The sequence below is a fragment of the Aedes aegypti genome, chromosome 3, assembly GCF_002204515.2.
Source record: "Aedes aegypti strain LVP_AGWG chromosome 3, AaegL5.0 Primary Assembly, whole genome shotgun sequence".
Classification (NCBI taxonomy): domain Eukaryota; kingdom Metazoa; phylum Arthropoda; class Insecta; order Diptera; family Culicidae; genus Aedes; species Aedes aegypti.
Genome location: NC_035109.1, coordinates 327,090,443 through 327,107,647, shown reverse-complemented (window position 1 = coordinate 327,107,647; position 17,205 = coordinate 327,090,443). Strand labels below are relative to the sequence as shown.

Here is a 17,205-nt window from a genome sequence, read left to right as displayed (position 1 = left end):
CTGTGATGTTTTGGTTCAGTGTAGGAACAACATTCTTGCAGTTCTTTTGACACCGTTCGCTTCGCCCGCGCTTTTAGCACGTTTTCTGTTTTGCTACACAATTCGTTTGCATTGCATCGCATTTCGCATCAGTCAGTCACAGTGTTCCGTGTGCTTTCATGTTTCGGCTACGCTAAATTCAGGGAAAGTGTTTTCTTATACAAAATGGACAAACAAGACTGTAAGTACGGGGCGGATTGCTACCAAAAGAACCCCGCTCACAAGGAAAAATATCGTCATCCGCCGAAAACGGCGGCCACCGAAGAGCGTAGCCCTGGAAAAGTGGAACAAGAAGTTTCCCCATCGTCATCATCGAAGCGTAGTTCGGAAAATCCGTTGGATCATTCCGATGCGATGGAAGATGTGAAAAAGTGCAAGCGTCCGCCAACGCCGGAAAAGGACAATGATAATGCCGAAGAGAGTGACAAGGCCAACGAGTATTACGGGATGACCCGGCAGAGATATACCCTGCCGGAAGTGCCGATGGACGTTGGCATGATGAGTGACATTTACGATCCGCAAATCGAGTTCTCCAAGAAGGAGGAATACAAGGAACTGTGCGGCGACTGGAAGATGTTCATCAAGCACAAATTCCTGGTCGATATGCCGGACTGTTTTCAGTCGATGTGGGACTTTTGCCGGTCCAAGAATGAGGAAAAGCCTTGGGAGGTTTTCGAAAAGCTTGGTCTTCGCTTGGTCGGTCCGTTTGATGTTCTGGCGAAGAAGTTCAAGGATGCCAAAATGCACGAACCGGGAGATTACCTCCGTCACTGGAGATTCTACTATGATCCGCCGGAGTTTCAAACAGTGCTGGTGAAGAAAGATTCCGGAGTTCATTACGGCTACTGGAGAGACCAGCCGGATGATACCAGCGGATTGGTCGCCATGAATGATGTCAATAAGGGCTGTGAGTTTAAGATGATCGGGGAGAATGTGTTCGATGCCGTGATGTAAGTTTTGAACAGTTGCGATTTGCTCAGTAGTCAAATAAGATTGTATAACATTCCTCAAAAAACCTTCCGCATAATTTCGTTCCCCAGAATTTTATGCTTCAGAATCTATCCTTCAAGAAGTTATGTTCTAAAGTTTTTAATTTTCTTTTTGGAAAACAGTTAGAGAAAAGAATAGTGATGCACGAAATATTGAGGTATTCGATGCTTATAAGCAACCTTTCTAATAATCGGTTTTGGTACATCTCCTTCATTGATCACTTAGGCAGGTCTTCTTCTTAGTATTACGTCTTTACTGGGACAGAGCCTGCTTTTCAGCTTAGTATTCACTTCGACAATCTTTTACTGAGAGCTTTCTTGGCTAAAATTGTCATTTTCGCTTTCGTTTACACGATAAAGTACACAGGACACATTCAACATGGTTTTGCCGCGGACTTTACCACTTAGTTAAGGAAGGCCAAACAAGTGTTTAAATGCGTTCCCAAGTATGCCCGGACAGTTTGAATTTTCCAAAAACGAATAATGATATTAAGATTTTAGTATTCCAGGATTATGCATAAACACATTTTTGCAGTGTATACAAACTGTGACGTTTGCATGTCCAAACGTAAACAAACAGTAGCTGTTAAAAGTTTCACTCTGATACAATCTACCAAAAAAATGTGAAACGATAAAATTTCATACAAGTGTAGTGACGAATGTATTTTTTATTTAAGCTGAATTGTCTCCGTAAGTTGACTTCAGTAAGTTTTGCATCAATCGCAATGCAAAATTTATTAGAAAATGTCGAATTTCAAAGAAAAGCAACCTTTTTTGTAAACCATTGCAAGTCCTCTATGGCCGGACACCTCTTGTCCTCTATGACCGGACAGTGAAAATGTTAACCTAATAATTGGGATCCAATTCATAATTCGCTTTTTTCATAAATGTTGGGTACAAAAACCAAACAGCAACTAAAAAAAGCATAAACAACAAAACTTTCAGTCCTTGGAGGCCTTATAAAGTGCTGTAAGTGCTTTTAAGGCAAATGAGCGCACGAGAACCAGATACAAGATATGATGTACAGTCATTTCTCCATAACTCGACAATGAAGGGATCATCGAGTTAGGGAGATATCGTGTTACAGAATAAATACTAAACCAATGCAAACATGCATTTATATGCATTCAAGGGACCATCTCTAATTAGATATTGAGATACGAAGGTCGAGTAAGGGAGAGTTGACTGTATTTAAGAGCACACTTCAACCTTCGAGCTGACAAAGAAATTGTGAAGAACAATAAACGAGTTGAATTCCCGAAGACATTGTCATCTGAATAAGAGCAACCGCTAATGCAACATAGACGGCGACCTGGGAGGGAGGCACCGATACTACACACGAAATATAGAACAATGTTTGTTTTAACTTAACTGCAAGATAATTCCAGCTTGCCAACAAACAGATGCGAGTTGGTGTCGAGGTAAGACACTAGACTTGCACTCCGAAGATTGCTGGTTCAAATCTAGGTCAGGCGGAAATGTTTATCTTAACTTTTCCCTCCCCTTGGTTATGCGACCTTGCCGCGATGGGAGGACATAATCCATTAGCCCATATGATGAAAACCAAAGGCGTAACCTGTAGTGGTGGTATCACATTTTGGCATTTTTTGCTTAAAGCCGCGTCATAATTCATATGGCATAGACTCAATAATATCTCGGATGTGATCCAACGGACATTCTGCGTCATTGATAGAATTGATGCCCATTTCAAATAATTAATCTATTCGAAGTGGACATTAATACTATTGGTGACGTTCAGTTTGCCTTTTGCTAACCAGAATGATCCGTAGCCACTCTTACTATTAGCTAGTTAGATACATCGTTATCATATACGACGTAGGGAATACTTAGGAACTCTTAGGAAAATGACTAGTAGATTCACTGAGTAGAAATAAGTGGCGACAATCTTATTTTAATATGGTTTTTACATTGCCATAATAAGAAATACCTCTTTTGTAACAGAGGTATAAATAATCTAATTCCAGCTTCATTTTCGCAAAATTTACAAGTAGAAAGTAGGCGTTGTGAAGCATTGCATTTGCCACCGAAAAGTGAATCTTGTAGGAGACTGTAATAGAAGCCTAAGGTAACTTTACTCTTCAATATTCACTATAAAAATGACTATGGAAACTAAGACGCTGAGATCGATCATTAGGGTACACTTGCTGGTTTCGAAAAATTGTTGAACCGACAAGGGAAGCGACTTTTTTTTTAAGGATATATGTAATGACCAATGAATACTTTTAACAACAAAACTGAAATTAACTAAAACTCTTACTAAACAGCCTAATTTTGTTAGGGCTTGACAACAATTGACATTTAAGACTCTAATCTTACGTAAAAGACAGGAGTAATCAGAATAGCACTTGAATGACAAATTATTCAAAATCATTTCGACTAGACAGTATTAGTAATGACACTACTACACTACTATTTCAAACAAATTCTGATGGAGCTGCTGAGTTTCACAATGCTTCCTTTCCTCAGAAGCAAGGGAATATGGGTACTTTTTAAAAACTATCACGTCACAATACTAATAAAAAAAACAGTGTTCATGTGGGCGCCATTGCCTAGTCCGTCTGAGTATTGGTCCTGGTAGAGGGGAAACTTGGCAAAAGCCAGACCGAGGGTTCAGCCTTGACAAGTGAAGCTGTCAGGCAGCTCCAACTGAATACCATACAAAAAAAAAGAAAAAAAAAAAGATAATTCCAGCTTGCCAACAACAATCAAGGCATGCTTGGGGAAAATCGCTAGTTTTCTTTTGTTGTGTACTTTCGATTTTTCCTGACAAACATGGAAAAAAGGCCACAGTTTTCTATGCACTAAATATTCATTTTTATTGGAAAAAGTAAAACGATGCGTTTTTCAATGCATTATATTCAATCCGATTGAAAGGTGCTCACGTGACATTACTTGCATTGTGTGCATGAATTGATTTTCATTCTATTTTTGTCACTTATGATGAAATGCGGAAATGTGTTTTAATCAGTTACGCGCTTTTTCCATGTTAGTCCAATGTTTGAGATCTGGGCTCACAGTGACAGTTCGTGACAGCGGAATCCCGGCTCACTATGACGTACAGAAATTTTGTATTGGTTTCTCCCTCCCAGACGGCGACATATGGCATATCGATCTATGGCGTTGATCAAGAAGGAGTTTATGGAACTGACCTATGATCTCGCTAATATGCTTCATACGCTGTACATCATGCACAGATTGAACTAACAAGGCATGTGCTGACATACGAAGCACCCCTTGGCCTTTCTGTGGATTTGGTGTAAACTTTGATGGTGAAAATCTGGGAGGGAGAAACCAATACAAAATTTCTCTACGTCACAGTGAGCCGAGATTTTGCTGTCACGAACTGTCACTGTGAGCCCGGATCTTAAACAATGGACAAACATGATAAAAGCGCGTAATTAGCCTAAGCATATTTTTGCATTTTATCAAAAGTAGAAAAAATCGAATTAAAATCAATTCATGCACAATCAAAAGTAACGTCACGAGAGCACCATTTATTCTTATTGAATGTAGCGTAGACTGATGCAAATTTTGAAGTTTTTGCTCCCCTATGCTTAAACGGTGTCAATTATGATGAAAATCATTCTCCCAAAATTTGAAGTGATTTGGAAGAAATTTGGTTGTGCACACGCCATTTGAAGTTTATATGGAAATTACTATGGAAATGCCAAACCTTTGCGTTCAGTCCTCTATCTGCTCGCCATAATAATATATGGAAAAGCGAACACACTGTTCCCATGTAAAATTTTCCCAGCTACAACTTTGCCGAAGACCACATTTTGATTGGACGTAAGGATAATTTGTTATTCTTGATTCCAAAGTCTAAACCATGCTGAGATGATCATTCAATTACTTTCAGAGCAACACTGCTTTTTTGCTGTAAAACATAGTAGCCTGGATTACTTTGATCTATACTTCCCGCCAGGAGCACCACTGTTGCCTGCCGAATAGTTGGTGAAGCTTACTGAAGGCAAAACCACTTTATGATGATGAATAACAATTTTCCTTGACGTCCAATCAAAATGTGGTCTTTGGCAAAGTTGTAGCTGGTAGAATTTCACATGAGAAGAGTGTGTACACTATTCCATAAAATATTATGACGAAGAGATAGAGGGCTGAACACAAAAGGTTGACGTTTTCCATAGTAATCTCCATATAAACTTCAAATGGCGTGTGCACAGTCAAATTTCTTCCAAATCATTTCAAATTTTGAGAGGATGCTTTTTACCATAATTTAAATCGTTTAAGCAGCGTATTGGAATGAGGCTCTTTTTACTGTTTTCATTAAAACTGAAAATTAAACGCATAGAAAACTGTGGCCCTTTTTCAATGTTTGTCCAGAAAGATCGAAGGTACACAACAAATGAAAACTAGCGATTTTCACTAAGCCTGCCTTGATTGCCGTTGGCAAACTGGAGTTTTCTTGCAATTTGGAAAACAATTGTATGCAATTTCGTGTGTAGTATCGGTGCCTCCCTCCCAGGTGAAAATCATAGTGTCCGAGCATAGAGGACATAGTGTCCGGCCATAGAGAACACATTTCAGTGCACACCATTTTTGGTGCATAATGTAATCCATCATAAAAATGAATTGTAAAGGTTTAATTTTGTTCTCATGTGAGTTTCTACTTAAAATAATGTGATTTTTTTATCCTGTAGAAAAATGAACGATAAAACTAATGTAGATTTAGAAATATTATCAAAAAAACAAAAAGTGTCCGGGCATAGAGGACTTCCCCCTATGAACTTTCAGGGTCGTAAAACAGATAAAACGTGAAATTACGAGTTGCCTCTCAACTAATTCGGTTTGTCTCGAGTTCGTCAAAAATCAATGTGTTCCTGAATTTATTGTTTATTTAGAGAAAATAGTTTAATTTTACAGAAATTCTGATCCAGCCTTTTTTTCAGAATGTTCTTAAATTTGTCCACGATTTTTTTTTAAGAAATCCGCTACAATCAAAAATTTTCTAATGATTTATTCTACAGATTTGCACCAAGTAATTCGTTGTATACTTCTACTTCGAAGTATTCAATAAATTTTGGTCAGTAAACTCGACATAAACAAGAATTTTTGCTAAAAATTCTATCACGAGTTTGTTTTCCGGAGTTCATGTATTTCACATACTACAAGTTTTTTTGACTGCAATCCGAAATATCTGGGTGCTGCAAACTGCACTCCTTTTTATTTTCAAGCTAATCTTGAAATATGTTTCTTATGAAGAATTGGGTTTATCGTTTTAGTCCCTCAAACGTCACTTTAAATACTTTTTATTTCGCTCTCTGATTTCTCTCTGGAGGGCTTGAATGCATTTTAGCTCGCATGACTTTCTCAAAGTGTGTTTATAAATACCTTGAAATTTGCTTTACAATAGGTCTGCGAGAAGTGTGTGGATCTATTCTACACTCAAAATAATCCAAACGTCATTGTTACGTGAAAACATACGTGATTTTTTTCCATCGCACTTTCCACGTAGCTCTTACGTTAATCATAGGTAACCCAGAATGAACGCATGAACTTTTGAAGTTCGTCCATTCCACCGCCGCTAAACGTAAGAGCTACGTGGATTTTCCGGTAGCCTTTACGAAGCGTTTCAATAGGACCTAGATGGTTTTGCATTAAATTTAACTGTAATAAAGACCAATCTTATTTCTAATAGGCTTTGGAAGAAAACTAATTCCCAATGTAAACAAACTTAAAAGATTGTGATATTTTTATTGTCAGTGCATTTTGAATCCTGTTTCCCCAATTTTGTGAGTTTGGTCTGCCATGTTGAAGCTTTCGCGTGCTATAATTGATAGAAGTTATAAATCAAAATCACGTATAAAATATGAAGTAATGCAGGGATTCTTCTGTATTCAAAGCATATTTACCTTGAAATCAATATTACACATTGTTTAAAGCAGCAGCAGCTTCTGAAGTTCTTCAAAAATCAAGCGGGCGCCATCTTACACTCAAAAAAATCCAAACGTCATTGCTACGTGAAAAATCACGTAGATCATTCCAAATTCATTTTGCCTCCACTTCACCTGACTAAGGTAAAGATCACTAAGCCATTCATAACCATCAAATAGTGAATCGGTAATTGTTACTGAGGTTACCTATCGCACTTACGTGAAATTCACGTAGATGCCTAAGTTCATTTTGACATCTGCATATTGTACGTCCATTCGGTGTTGAGCCCAAATCCTAAGATGGCGCCCGCTTGATTTTTGCAGAACTTCAGAAGCTGCTGAACTTTAAACCCTGTGTTAGATTGATTTTAAGGTAAATATGCTTTGAATACCGAAGAATCCCTGCATTACTTCATATTTTACACCTGATTTATAACCTCTATCAATTATAGCACGCGAAGGCTGCAACAAAACAGAACAAATTCACAACATTTGGCAAACAAGATTCACAATGCTCAAATTGAATATGGAAATATCACAATCTTTTAGATTTGTTTACAATTTCCAATTGGGAATTAGTTTTCTTCCAAAACCTATTAGAGATAAGGTTGGTCTTTATTCTAGTTAATTTAATGCAAAACCATCTAGGTCCTATTGAAACACTTCGTAAAGGCTACCGGAAAATCCACGTAGCTCTTACGTGTAGCGCCGGTGGAATGGACGAAATTCAAAAGTTCATGCGTTCATTCTGGGCTACCTATGATTAACGTAGAAGCTACGTGAAAAGTGCGATGGAAAAAAACCACGTATGTTTTCACGTAACAATGACGTTTGGATTATTTTGAGTGTAGGATTTGAGCTCAACAGCGAATGTACGTACACTATGCAAATGTCAAAATGAACTCAGGCACCTACGTGAATTCCACGTAAGCGCGATAGGTAACCTCAGTAAACATTACCGAGTCACTATTTGGTGGTTATGAATGGTTTAGTGATCTTTATCTTAGTCAGGTGAAGTGAAGGTAAAATGAATTTGGAATGATCTACGTGATTTTTCACGTAACAATGGCGTTTGGATTTTTTTGAGTGTATTTTTTATGTGACTGTGCCTGTGGATTGCAATGCGGTGTTCGTTCAAAGGTTGCCGGAGGAACACTTAGAAGAATAATGTCAGCTTCTATCCTTTACCGATGGTTGTTATTATCTGCCCCATGTGGCTGAAGTGATAATGATAAATCACGGATGATGGGTTTGAATATTCCAGCCATAGCATGTCCCCTCAATTAAGAAGGTGGACTAATAATATATAACTATAAAACTCGAAGCAATGATTCTGATGATGGTTCGATTCCAGATTACTTTGATTTTGAGCATCTATTTCTAATTAAAATCAGTTCATTTAAATATGTTTTATCAATTAGAACATCTTCTTGCTGAAATTTTCGTTGTATCGCTTAAGGAACTTAAATATCTATCAGTAAAATGATTGAGATGATTTTTCTTCCAAAGTTATCATTAGTAATTTTGACTGGAATGCGCTAACCACCATTGTAGACAGCGCCATCTTCGCATTTTATCTTTGTGTTAGGTCACGAATAAAACCAACCACTATCTCAAGTAGCTACGCGTTTGTAATTTATTGTTGCTGTGTGCGTTTAAAATGCAAATATGGTGTCCCCATACGGTAAGATTTTTAACAGGGAAGGCGAAGTCAAACTTCGGTTTCCTTTCCTAGGTTGCCGGTAGAATGGATCATGGTTGCTAAGTATCCTCTGGTTATTTTGTGTTACCGCATTTGAAGCTCTGTTAGACTGGATTTGCACGTCAAACGCAAACAGCAATAAAATTACCTATTCATGTCATTAAAAATATAAATTGCACATGCCTCTTCTTATCCTACATCATGAATATATTTTGCCGCCTCAGCTTAACAATGTACCTATCCAGCTTTTTACACTAGCATTGAGCTCTCGCCGAGCGGTGTCACGAACACGTGCGCAAATTTGCTGGTTGAAAATACTGCCGTTTGATTTTGCTGGGAACAGCTGATCTTTGTTTATATTTTCAACCAGCACTCTTCAAGTAGTGTTGGTGACATGTAACGTTTATGTACATGAGCGCAGAAACCACTATACCATTATTTTTTTTAATCATCCCCCATTGACGTTTCTTGCATACACTATAATTAAAGGAAATGAATGTTCAATTAGTTCTATGGCTTGATTATTGTATCATCCATAGTTTATTCTAAAATCACGAGTAGTTTTACGTTTTGTAGGTACCTGAAAGAAAGTGCAAAAAATAGGATTACTGATTAAAAGCGATGAATATTTGAGAATTGTTTTTGTTGGCTTAACGATGTTCAGCTGCAACAATATACAGTGAAAAATGTCGACGGTCCAATCAACAATTTCAAATTACAGCTTACTTGTATCATACTATAAAATCGATAGGCAAGAAACGTCAAAGTCGAATCATCCTCGTCAGTTTTATAGCTAAAGACTTTAATGACATTTAATAAACTATAACGCTTAAGTTGGCCATTTTGGACACCCACCCACCCCCTCGGGACGTATTGATACTCTACAATTTTCGTATGAGCCGTAACAACTTAAGGACACCCACCCACCCCCTAAATCGTTATGAAATTTGTGAATGGGCTCTTGTAAGGATATTTGTGGCAAGATTCACTAGTTTTGTACAAAAAAAGTAAATATTAACTTTTATGATACTTTTTGATTGTTTTTTTTTCTATTTCTTTTTTTTCTATAAATTAGTTTTCTGGGAAATGGTACATTTTCGGATGAACGAGATTCTGGGGAACGGTTGCGAATGAATTTCCGCTCAGTGTTAGGTACTTTTAAAACCGTCGAGTAATTTTGCTTTAATTTCCTGCAGCCATTTCCTGGAGAACGAAGTCACAACGACTCCCTTCAATAAAGGCCCGATTGCGGCGATGAAGAAATCCTTGGAAGAATGGGCCAAGAGTCACGACATCAAACTCAAGGCCAACGACAAGCAGAAAGCCCGTGGCAAAGCGGTGGTCTGCAAAACGTTCCACAAAGTGGGCATCGTAGTTCCGTTTGACCGCAAGAAAGAACTGGGCTATCGCGAACTGCTGGAAAGTGATGCCAATTTGAAGAAAATCCTGTCGCGTTTCGACCGGATCGATAACGCTGCGGATAAAATTGAATTCGATGCCGCAATGTCCCAGCTGCAACCGGTCGTCACGGGAGCTTTCATTGCCGTAGATGAGTGCGACTTTGGGACGGCACTGGAACTGGCCACCGATTTGTTCTGCCACGGCACCAAAAATCTGCACGATGTCATGAAGCCTTTATTTGTGACGGCCTATTCCATGTTGCAACGGCCTCAGTACATTGCTATTATTAAGGTAAATGTCGAAATTGTTTCATTAAAGTGCAAATTACTTATGAAAGTTTATTTTTACAGTCCCACTTGGAAGACCGCCGTCGAGGAATTGATTTAGATTTACTCACGAAACGCTAAAATCATTTATTCCTTTCATTTATATTAATCGTCATAATTTTGATACGAATTTCATACATTCTTCAATAAAAAAAATCCAATTAATCTATGGTAAAATTTATCCATCCGAAACCCCCTCGAAAGATTTTATGCTGCTACGCGAGCATAGAAATTTATGCTTCAGCAACGCTTCAACACAAAATTTTCGCGCCTTTTTGTCAGAAGTTCGAAAAATGTTTCGCTTGCGTACCGTTTGTGCTGCATGGGTCTACGCCTCTGTTTTGCGCATCACCCACCCCCGCCCTCTTCGAAAACGAGTGACGTTCGGTTTTTTTTCCTTTTTCTGCGCTCGATTGTTTACTTCTTCTTGGTTCGAAATTCGAACGCGAGACGACAAAAACATCAACAAGCAAAACAACGCAACTTCAGTCAGCTGTCAAAAGTGCGTGTTCGGGGTGTTGTTTCGCTAGTTGCTCGTCTGTTTCCGTGAGGATTTTGTATCTTTTATCTTAATAAATCCTGCAAATTCATTGGCGAAATTACACCGGCCCGTTGAAACTTGAAGCCACCGCCTAGCCGCCCGAAAATCAGCCAAAATTGAGAACAACAAAGGCAAACCGGGCACGGGAAAGTCCTCCAAGAGCAAACAGCAGCAGGTCAGCGCCATGAAGCCCACTCTCGTTGCCGACGAAATGTTCCCGGAGGGGCCGGGACCGTTTATGGATTTGGAAGAGGTAACAGGCTTTGGGGAAGATTAGTGACGATGATTGTTTAACAAAAATGGTTACTTTTCTTTGTGACAGGCTGGTGGATCTACTGGTTTGCTGATGGACCTAGCAGCCAATGAGAAGGATGTCCATGCCGATTTTTACAATGGTATGTAATTATTTCAAGTATTTCCATAAAACCGAAATTGCGGACAACAGCAAATGCTTTTCTTTCCAAAGAGTGGCACTAAGAGCCGTGAACCTTGAAAAAAAAAACTCGTAGAAGGTTACTTCCTTCATTTATTGACTAAACATGGTTGCAACCATGAACTAAAACAAGGGTGAAGCTCGGAATTCACAACTTCTCTCCAAAAAAAAGTACAGCTAATGCTCGATAACTGGGTGCTATTTAACTGGGCTGCTTTTTAACTGGGTGCTCGCTAACTGGGCTGTAGCCCAGTTAAAAAACAGTTAAACGTCAAAAACTTTCACCATCCCGTAACTGACGAGGGGCGTACAAATGCAAAATAAGGTTTCGGCATTATTTTTTTCTATTATTATTCTTTTCGGTGTTTTAGGAATCGAGTCACCTAGGAAGATCCTACGCCATATTTTCTGGCGAGCGACTCGTGCGATCCACCTCCTCTTTCGAAATCGTCGATAATTTTAACTTTTTCCACCAACGTAAGGGTTTTTTGTTTCCGTTTGCGGTTGGTGCCCGGTGGGATGTCCATTGCAGGAACGAAAACTGTTTAATTCACCTCAAAATTTACAAGACGGTACGATTAAAACGCGAATTCAATGACGGAATGACACGAACACGACGCGATTCCAAAACCGAATGACGCCAACCTAAACTTTGCATCTAAGTCCCCCTCGATTTTTATTTAAATGTGTGTGTGCGTTGGAATGGCAGTCCAGTTATCGAGCACTGCTCGCTAACTGGAAGGTTCTCTCAGCCCAGTTATCGAGCATAAGCTGTAATTGTTCGAAGCTTTTAATTTCGAATTGATTTACCCGAGGAAATTCCTATGCCAATATAATCCCTGGTAATTTCAGTTTCTCTCCTTCAAAATGTCTTCCTACAGGTAACCGTTTTATTTTTTTTTTCAAATCAAATGGAAATATCTTTGCGGCCCCGGTAATCTCTATTCCGTCCCTTCCACATCGACAAATGTACCTACTTCTAGAACATGTCTCCCCCTGATTTTGATTTTTAAACTGAACAATTGAATCGAATGATTGACGAAATGTTCAAAACCACCACAATGGCTGAACAAGTCCAAGCTGGTATAAAATTTACAAACAAAATTGTTATTGGATTACGGTTGTTATTCTGAATGGGAATGCTAGTTCTTTGAATGGTAAAGAGGGCGAACTGTTCAATTTTCTAACAGCTAATAACATACATATAGCAGTTACATATTATTGAAACTTATTTGAAACCTGTATCAAAACTTAGAAACCAAACTGTTTTTTATCGTAATGATAGACTGGATGGAGCATGTGGTAGAGTTGCTGCTGCTGATTTTTATTTTGATCATGTTCTTGTTACATTTCAAATATCCTATGAAGCAATTCTCAATCTGCAGTGGCCGCATTCTAACCGATTCCGGAAACTATTTGTGACTTGAAATTCGCCTACCTCCAGAGGCACAAAAGCACAGCACCCTTTTCACCTGACCTAACCCAATAACCCACCGGAATAAGTCAGGTCACAGGAACATTCCCGAGATCCTTTGGCCACTTTTAGGATCTAGATATGTGTACGAATACCTATACTGACAAAACATAATTGAAATCCGTTAAGTATTTTCTGGACGGCGAATGTTTTAGTTTTTTTCTTCATTCACTCAGGCTTTTAAAGGGCGAACGCGAAACTATTGCGCCACATTCAACAGGACATAATTTTTCTACCATTGGGTAAAAATCAACCTAATTTTGCATACTTTCTTCATTGATGTGTTTTGTTTACATGCTGTCAAACTCGAAGTCGTGTTTTTCGATTCAACAAAAATGGAGGTAAACCAACGCGAGTCGAGAGAACAAATTCTTTCCAAACACCTGGAATTTCCTGACCTGTCGCACCGGCAGTTGAGAAAAATGTTGAACATTCACCATTCAACCGTCTCCAGAGTGTTGAAGGGGTTCCAGGAGCGGTAGACGTTGGACTACGGCAAAGGACCCAAGTAACCACTAGCCCGCTATTTCGCCTTTTTGGCCTTATAGGGCTATTATACGGCTAATATAAGGCTTGTTAGCTCTATAATAGCCCTTTATTAGCACGGAGGGCGAATTAAAGTGCTATCTGGTTGCTTGGGGAGCTGGAAGAAAACCGCGACCGGAGAACAAAAAGACGGAGGGAAAGGTGAAGCGAATGATTAAAGCAAATCCCAACGTCTCAAGCCGTGATTTAGCTAAAAAGATCGGCATGTCGCAGAGCTACGTCCAGAATGAAAGAAAAGAGCTGGACTACATACATACAAGGTACAGAACTTCCCAAACCGCGATGAGCGACAACAACCGACGGCTAAAACTCGGGCACGGAAACTCTACGAGAAGATACTGATAAAATATGGCTGCTGTGTGATGAACGACAAAACCTATTTAAAAGCCGATTATAAGCAAATTCCGGGGTTGGAGTTTTTCACCAGCAAGAGCAAGTTCGATGTGGACGACAAATTAAAGAAGAAGAAAATGTCGAAGTGCGCCTCCAAATATCTCATTTGGCAGGCCATCTGCTCTTGCGGACTAGGGAGTGAGCCTTTCGTGACAAAGGGCACGGTAAATGGCGAGATCTACAAATCTGAGTGCCTCGAGAAGCGCCATTTGCCGTTCTTGCAGCAGCACGACGAAGCTCCGCTATTTTGGCCAGATTTTGCATCATGCCACTATTCTAAAAGTGTCCTGGAGTGGTATGAGGCCAATTCTGTCCATTTTGTTCCAAAGGGCATGAATCCGCCAATCTGTCTGGAGCTGCGCCCGGTGGAGCAGTACTGGGCAATAATGAAGCGGGAACTTCGGAAGAGCAAGAATTCAAAGTCAAAGGCGAGAAGGACATGTTAAGAAAATGAAAAAAAAAAACTGAGAAACTGGTACCGGATGACACTGTAGAGACTTTGATGGAGGGCATCAAGCGAAAATGCCTTCAATTTTACACTCGATTAACATTTCTTTTAATTTTTGAAATAAATATATGTATAAAACTACACTAAAATTTTGGTTTGACTCTAAACATTATAAAAAAAATTGGCATGACATTTTCGGTGTCGCAATAATTTCGTGTTCGCCCTTTAGGCGTTAATCGGTGCACTTGATCCGGAGTTATTGGCGTTTAAGTAGAAGCATTGATTTGAAAAAAGTCCGTTTACAAAGTTTGAGTGTACCCAAAAACGGTTCCACTGAATTTTTTGATCACATTGTTGGATTCAGCGCAAGATTGAAAGATGTGAAAAATGATAATGATTGAAATACTTGCTAACACTAAGATGTATTTTTTTATAAAGACAATAATAAACTATAATTATGTTATCTTATTGCAGATTTTGAGGATCTCTTCGACGAAGATGAGGAAAACCTGGTGTAAAGCATTATAATAATGTAACTGAATATAGAATTAATTATTATATCACATTACGAGCTTTTTCAAATTACCTTCGATGACACACACACCCTTATTAATTTTTCTTAGAATTCAACGCTTTTATACTGAATTGAAGATATTTGTCTGGTATTGATTAAGTGTTTACTTAGACCTCATGTCTGAAAAAAAATAAACCTAAAAAGATCAAAGAGCAACTAAAAAGATGTAAAAAAATTATCGAGAAAACATAAAGAAGCCAACCAAGAACCAGGACAGTTTTACTAACATTTTCTCCAAACTTTGATTGAGGTGTTACTCCGAGGATTTCTCCAAGAAATCATTCAATTCAAACTATCTTAAGGATTTTCCAACCAATTCCTCCAAAACTTTTTTAAGGTACCTTCAATAGTTGAACTCGTATATTTATGAGGATAACTTGTTTTATTGCATCAGAGATTCCATCAGAATTGCTTCTGAATTTCCTTCAAAGATTTTCTAATAAATTTCTGAAGGAAGTTGTAAGTCCTCCGGGAATGCTCCCAGTGATTTTTCAATCGATTTACCTAGGGCTATTTCAGTTTAGGATTATTTAAGAATTCAAACAGTATTTTTCCAGAAGATATTCTAGGGTTGCTTTTAAGTATTTCTAAGGATACTTTCAGGAATTCCTTCACTAATTCCGTGATTTCTTTATATAGTGCTCAAACAATTCATCCAGGAATTCTTAAAAAGATGTCTTCAGAGAATTGTCAGGGACTTTCTGATAAAAATCTGTGAAAACTCCCAATGAACTCTTAAATCTCCGAAAAAAACTTCTAGACCTTTTTTTACCACTCTTATTCCAATTGCTTATGGAAACTAGAAAGAAATAGCTGTCCAATCGTAAGTCAAAGATGAAAAGACATGACATTTCCCATTGCCGGCCACGCTCATCTTCTCCGTTACTTTCCTCGTAATAATCGTAGGATAATGATGGTATGACACCTTTTGAAAGAGAGGCCAGCGACTCACCGACGCCCGACGACAATAGAAATATAAGTAGTAGAACGCTAGTGGCGTTGTTGTCACAAAATTGATTTTAATAATTATTGCCTTAAATTATGGGTTTTTATTGTTTGTTCCATGTTGTTGTTTTGGTTTTGAAAATTAATCTGACACTTTGAAGCCCGGTACTCACGCTGTCAGTTCGTGGCAAACTAGATGTTGGTAACACGAACAACAGCGACATTAGCATTCTTAGGTTAATGCTTCTACTCCAGCGACTCACCGACGCCCTCATAGATGTCAAAGAGTTGGATATAGGAAAGGGTGATGGTCTTGGATTCACTATAAGCGAGTGATGTGACCGAATTAAAATTCAACTGTGTGTGTGTAGATGACTATGTTATGTAATTGGGGACAAGTGTGAATGAATTATTTTTATCAACGTTGTAAGTAACGTAGCTAAGAAAGTTAATGACACTCCAAGCGCGCTTTTTTTCAGGAATTGGGCACAGGTATTTCCACCTTAGGGATGGGACACAAATTATGTCACGCTAAATTTCAAATTTTTTGACCCCCTCCCCCACACCCTTTGTCACGTTTTTTGTATGAGTCTTCCGAAATTTTTGTAAGGCTTGTCACGCTTGGCTTGACCCCCTCTGAGCGTGACGTAATTTGTGCATGACCCCTTATGTCCTTGCTAATTAACTTTGATTTAAGCGCCATTACTCGCTCTCTGAAACGAGAAGATAAATTGACTCAACCCACTCAGAAATAGCCCAGATTGCATTGAAAATAAGCAGTTTAATCGGAAAGAACTCACCAAAGCCATTTGATTCTCCTAACGCCGAAGATGGGAGTAGTCTCCATTTTACAAAACTTTTGTAAGAACATTTGCAATTAAAAGAGCACCATCAGCCGATTCAATCTTCACATTATTCGATTTGAAAATTCGCGGAACTGAAATTAATGTGATACAGTCATCTCTCCCTTACTCAATAGTGAAGGGACCATCGAGTTAGGGAGGTATCGAGTTACAGAACACAAAAGCAGTACAACTGCGTTCCAAGGGACCATCGAGTTAGCCATGAAAACCAACTTTTACTATGGTTTTCTAACTCGATATCGAGATACGGAATATCGAGTAAGGGAGAGTTAACTGTAAATAATTCCAAACGCAGCCGCCCGCACGCACGGCTTGCTCCGATCATCTGTTAACTGAACTTTTGAAGAGTCCATGCAGATTTTACTTCAGAAATTGTCAAGTTTCCCTGGATGAATTTTAAAAGCAAATCCTGGAAGAAGCAGCTGATGAATTCCGAACACCGCCACAAATTATCAATAATAGGTATAACTCATTGATGATTTTTTTTAATTCCCCTCTACCGGCACCTTCATATTTTACCGCAATAAAATATTCAAACCTTGATAACTTGTTATTTCTCGATTTTTTTCACCATTTTTTTCACGAGTTCTCAAAAAACTCTTCTAGTTTGAGATTCTAT

The 17,205-nt window shown here is 38.7% G+C and overlaps 2 protein-coding genes across 2 annotated transcripts; both read left to right on the top strand.

The window, feature by feature from the left end:
- The first annotated feature begins 106 nt into the window (after positions 1-106).
- On the top strand, positions 107-10,534 carry LOC5569797 (histone PARylation factor 1-like). Its single transcript, XM_001652959.2, has 3 exons — positions 107-989; positions 9,839-10,334; positions 10,394-10,534. Exons 1-3 carry the CDS (start codon positions 205-207, stop codon positions 10,448-10,450), a joined length of 1,338 nt encoding a protein of 445 aa, XP_001653009.1. The 5' UTR covers positions 107-204; the 3' UTR covers positions 10,451-10,534.
- A 303-nt stretch (positions 10,535-10,837) lies between these two features.
- Positions 10,838-14,772, top strand: LOC5569798 (COP9 signalosome complex subunit 9). The gene is made up of 3 exons (XM_021852397.1): positions 10,838-11,163; positions 11,233-11,305; positions 14,679-14,772. The coding sequence occupies exons 1-3, from the start codon at positions 11,095-11,097 to the stop codon at positions 14,720-14,722; spliced, it is 186 nt and encodes a 61-aa protein (XP_021708089.1). The 5' UTR covers positions 10,838-11,094; the 3' UTR covers positions 14,723-14,772.
- The last annotated feature ends 2,433 nt before the right edge of the window (positions 14,773-17,205 follow it).

Coding starts and splice junctions, on each gene's coding strand:
- LOC5569797 (XM_001652959.2), top strand. CDS start 205: ATGGACAAACAAGACTGTAAGTACGGGGCGGATTGCTACCAAAAGAAC. Junction 990..9,838: donor AATGTGTTCGATGCCGTGAT/GTAAGTTTTGAA, acceptor AATTTCCTGCAG/CCATTTCCTGGAGAACGAAG. Junction 10,335..10,393: donor AGTACATTGCTATTATTAAG/GTAAATGTCGAA, acceptor TTATTTTTACAG/TCCCACTTGGAAGACCGCCG.
- LOC5569798 (XM_021852397.1), top strand. CDS start 11,095: ATGAAGCCCACTCTCGTTGCCGACGAAATGTTCCCGGAGGGGCCGGGA. Junction 11,164..11,232: donor CGTTTATGGATTTGGAAGAG/GTAACAGGCTTT, acceptor TCTTTGTGACAG/GCTGGTGGATCTACTGGTTT. Junction 11,306..14,678: donor CCATGCCGATTTTTACAATG/GTATGTAATTAT, acceptor ATCTTATTGCAG/ATTTTGAGGATCTCTTCGAC.